At 39.0% G+C, this 4,623-nt stretch overlaps 1 protein-coding gene across 1 annotated transcript; it reads right to left on the bottom strand.

Moving 5' to 3' along the window:
• Positions 1-4,129, bottom strand: LOC111020045 (ATP synthase subunit beta, mitochondrial). The gene is made up of 9 exons (XM_022296600.2): positions 3,599-4,129; positions 2,887-2,962; positions 2,711-2,799; positions 2,482-2,599; positions 2,287-2,390; positions 1,978-2,136; positions 1,640-1,864; positions 1,231-1,542; positions 1-413 (listed from the first exon to the last, which is right to left on the bottom strand). Exons 1-9 carry the CDS (start codon positions 4,079-4,081, stop codon positions 300-302), a joined length of 1,680 nt encoding a protein of 559 aa, XP_022152292.1. The 5' UTR covers positions 4,082-4,129; the 3' UTR covers positions 1-299.
• Between the last annotated feature and the right edge of the window lie 494 nt (positions 4,130-4,623).

The raw sequence follows: 4,623 nt of genomic DNA, 5'->3' as shown, positions 1-4,623 counted from the left end.
GATTCTGAACTGCATCCAATGTTTTGGAATTGATTGGGAAAATCAAATATACAAAAGAGTCCTAAGTCCATTTTCCCCCTTATTCAAACAACAACAAAAACAAGGGGCAGGCCAGTGCCAGTGGCTTCATTTCTCTTCAACACACTCAAATGGCAAAAGGGAAAGAACCTGGTACAAGACATCTCTTAAAAAAATTTATAAATGAAAATCTCCTTGTTGACAGAACACTTGCCAACGTCGCCTAGATTATTGATCTTCACAATTATAAAGAGAAAAATGGGGAGAGTTGTGAAATACGACTAAGCAGCAGATTCCTTGGCAATCTTCTCGGCCTTGGCAATGACCTCTTCAATCCCTCCAACCATGTAGAACGATTGTTCAGGAAGGTCGTCGTATTTCCCGTCCAAAACTCCCTGACAAGCAAGAGGGAGAAGAAGAGACCACCCGTTAATAATGAATTTTACACGCATTGTAAACATTCTAGATGAGATGGGGGATTTTCCCCGCAAAAAAATGTACTTCATTTAGTGTCAAGATACATGTCCTCAACAATTTACTTGAGAAACTCATTCTCTCGTCTCTCTAAAAAGAACAATTTTATTGCCTACAAAATCATCTTGAAAGAGGCGATTTACTCTAAATTTGAAATTATTCTCAGACAAGCCCTGTTTAAGGATTTTTTTAATCCAAAACTGGGCTGATTTATGTAGGCTTTTTAAACTTGTGTAACCAAATTACCAAACACATAATCTGGTCAGCAAACCCATGTTAGAAGCCATAAGCTGAGCTTCCTCATTCTACCTATGACGAGAATATTTCCCACAAATAGATAGAAAATTTTCTAAATCTGATATCAATTAAATTCACATATAATACAAATATTCAAAATTCCTTAATAAGCGTAAGCGTACAACTCAGACATCTGAGTCTATTCAAAGCAGCCATAAATTGATTCGAGAGTGTGAATCAGAGACATGGATTCAAAAGAATGTGACAAACTTAAAATTGACCAAGAAATAAAAATGGCTCAACAACTTACTATGCTACAGATCAAATTTTTTATTAAACCTGAGCAACTGAGCTACCTCCTAAAATAAGGTGAAAAACATAAGAATCCAAAACATCATGATAACAGGGTGAAGAAATTAAAACCTCAAATAGAGTCGGGCAAGGAAATTGATATATCATACGATGCATGTCAACTAATAAAGTGAAGAAACAGGAAGGTACCTGGAAACTGTTGATACTCTCTTTCAGCTCCACGTATTTGCCAGGTGCCCCCGTGAATACTTCTGCAACGTGGAAAGGCTGGCTCAAGAACCGCTGGATTTTACGAGCACGTGCAACAGTTAACTTATCATCTTCACTGAGCTCATCCATTCCCAAGATGGCAATAATATCTTGCAAATTCTTGTAGTTCTGAAGAACCTTCTGTACTCCACGAGCAGTATTATAGTGATCTTCTCCCAAAATATGAGGAGAAAGCATACGAGATGTAGAATCCAGAGGATCCACAGCAGGATAAATACCAAGCTCCGAAATCTATTCAAAGAATAACCATAGTAATTTACTAGGAAAGTCAGTAACAAAATTCAACAAATCTTTATTTTTCATACACAAAAGAATCATTAAGATATACCTGACGCGACAACACAGTTGTGGCATCCAAGTGAGCAAAAGTGGTAGCAGGAGCAGGATCAGTCAAATCATCAGCAGGCACATAAATAGCTTGTACAGAAGTAATAGATCCCTTCTTAGTGGTGGTAATACGTTCTTGAAGACCTCCCAGATCAGTAGCCAAGGTTGGTTGGTAACCAACAGCAGATGGAATACGTCCAAGCAGTGCAGACACCTCAGAGTTAGCCTGCAAGATGGTATAAGGAATAAGCAATGATTATGAGTTATTATCCCAATAATCAATCTGATACAACTAATGGACATGTTTTACTGGTAGCTAACTCGCTCTAACAAATTTACCTGGGTAAAGCGGAAAATGTTGTCAATGAAGAGAAGCACATCCTGTCCTTCAGCATCACGGAAGTGTTCAGCCACAGTTAGACCAGTAAGACCAACACGAGCACGTGCACCAGGGGGCTCATTCATTTGACCATACACAAGAGCACATTTGCTATCCGCCTGATTAAACGGAAGATTTTTTTTCAAGACAGGTTCAATCCAAATAATGATTTAAAGTATTGTAGAAAGAAAGCACAACTCATGAGCCTAAGATGCAATAAACAAAAGAACTGTAACGAAAGTAACCCACCCCCCCCCCCCCAAAATTACCTGTTTATCACCAAGCTTAATGACACCACTCTCAATCATTTCTCTGTACAAATCGTTACCCTCTCGAGTGCGTTCTCCGACTCCAGCAAACACTGAGAAACCACCTGTTAAAATATAGAAGGTGACATTAGATGTAACGTCAAGAAGATGGAAACATCCAATCCACGCCTTCACATTGTTGTAACAAAAACAAACCATGAGCTTTTGCGACATTGTTGATAAGTTCCATGATAAGCACAGTTTTTCCCACACCAGCACCACCAAAAAGCCCAATCTTTCCTCCTCTTTGGTATGGTGCAAGAAGGTCAACAACCTGGAAGACATGGAAACAGTAATGAAACCTGACTCCACTGATGTAACCTAGATCTGAGTTCAAATGGAACAAGAAAATATAACAAAATATGCTCCCACCAAGAAAAATTACCTTAATACCAGTTACAAGAATTTGCTGCTCAGTTGCTTGCTCAACAAAGGCTGGGGCTTCTCTGTGAATAGGCAAATAGTGGTCGGTCTCTGTTCAAGCAATTTCACATTGTCAAATTTTATATCAAGCTATTACAAAAATATTGACAAGTAAGATAGTATATTCTAGGTTCTTACTAAGTTCGCCTTTCTCGTCAATAGGCTCTCCAATGACATTAATAATACGTCCAAGGGTAGCTCTACCTACTGGAACCTGCGAGTGCAAAAAAATATAGACACAAATATTAGATTTAACGCACTAATTGCCTCTAAAAAAAATTATGTTAGGCATGTAAAGATGGAAAATGTATTCACGTCAAGTATACCTATTGGCATACTATGCCCATCTGAAAAACAAGCCAAGACGAAATTATTTTTCCACCAGCATTCATGTGCAAAATAAGCAGATTGGGAAATGATAGTGGGTGGAAATTTTCAGCTGTCGCACGCAGAAAACTCATAACAGTAAATATCAATGGATCTAGTTACCAATACCCATGCGAGCTCTTCCTATCGAGAAGTAATAGATTTGTAGGTGTAGTAGTTTCCAGGTAGGCGAAACTGAACTGGTTTTTGGCAAAGTTTATTTAATGTCATTTATCCGTAGGGCCTTGGTGATTAAAAACAATTTAGGAAGCAATGATAGAAAATGGACAGCATAAAGTGTGGTGAGGATGAGGATCTACAAATTGTTAGCCACTTCCAGTTCAGCATCCCAAGTAAACGAAACTTCAATTCCAAATCAATCAATGCAAAACAAAAACACGGTAACAGACAACAAGAACCAACAAAATCAACCCAAATCTCATCAAATCAGTACCCCACCAGCTGAGTCAAAATCATATCTTACAGTAATAGGGGAGCCAGTGTTGAGCACTTTCTGTCCTCGAACGAGCCCTTCCGTCCCATCCATAGCAATAGTTCTAACCATATTCTCTCCCAAATGCTGCGCCACCTCCAGCACCAAACGGATCGAGTTATCAAGCACCTCAAGCGCCGTCAGAATTGGGGGCAGCCCTTCGTCGAATCTGACATCGACGACGGCTCCAATCACCTGACAAACCTGGCCGATCGCGCCGGCCCCAGTGAACTCATCGGTGATTTTCCCACTCCTCCCAGCGTCGGGCTTCGAGTGTGCCGGCGGGGACGGCGGTGAAGCGGCAGCGGCGGAGGTTGCGTACTGAGCGACACGCGAGAGGAGGAAGCCATAGGGGGAGGCGCGTGAAGTGTTAGAGAGCGGAATCCGGGGGTTGGAGGAGGAGATCGGAGATCTGGAAGAGGACCGCCGTGCCGACGATCGGAGAAGAGAAGAAAAAAGTCTGCGTGAAGCCATGGCTCGCTTAGGGCTTCCGACGATCAGCTTAGGGTTTGAAAATGAGAGTGCAACGCCACTATATGCACACCTACAGTGCTCCAAATTGGATATTCCCTTTTTTTTCCTTTTCTTTTTTTGGGAAACATACACTTTTTACCTTTTATTTTATTTGGTGAATACATTTTTTATTTTAGGGGAAAAACCAAATCAATTTTTTGCCGAATAGAAAATGAGTTAATTTTATTTTTATAAATTTTTGAAATTGTTACTTTTTGTTAGTGTTAAAATTTTCTAAAAGTCACTCTTTTCAAATAAATCCAAATCTTAACGAGATCAAAGTAGGAGATGAACTCTTGAATAAAAATTCTCTAAAACTTAAATTTCAACAAAAAAATTAAATCCTAAAACTCAATTTTTGTAGTTTATGGAAAGTAAATGAGAATATTTTTTAACGTTTGTAAAAGTTAATTTTCACTTTAATTTTTTTTTTCTTAAAGCTTGATTTTAAATTTTCAATCTTATTAAATTGCAGTCAAATTAATCCCGTCAATTTATCTTTT

This window comes from Momordica charantia (assembly GCF_013281855.1).
Source record: "Momordica charantia cultivar OHB3-1 chromosome 4 unlocalized genomic scaffold, Mcharantia_2.0 BLBB01000004.1, whole genome shotgun sequence".
NCBI lineage: Eukaryota > Viridiplantae > Streptophyta > Magnoliopsida > Cucurbitales > Cucurbitaceae > Momordica > Momordica charantia.
This window is presented reverse-complemented; position numbering and strand designations above follow the sequence as displayed.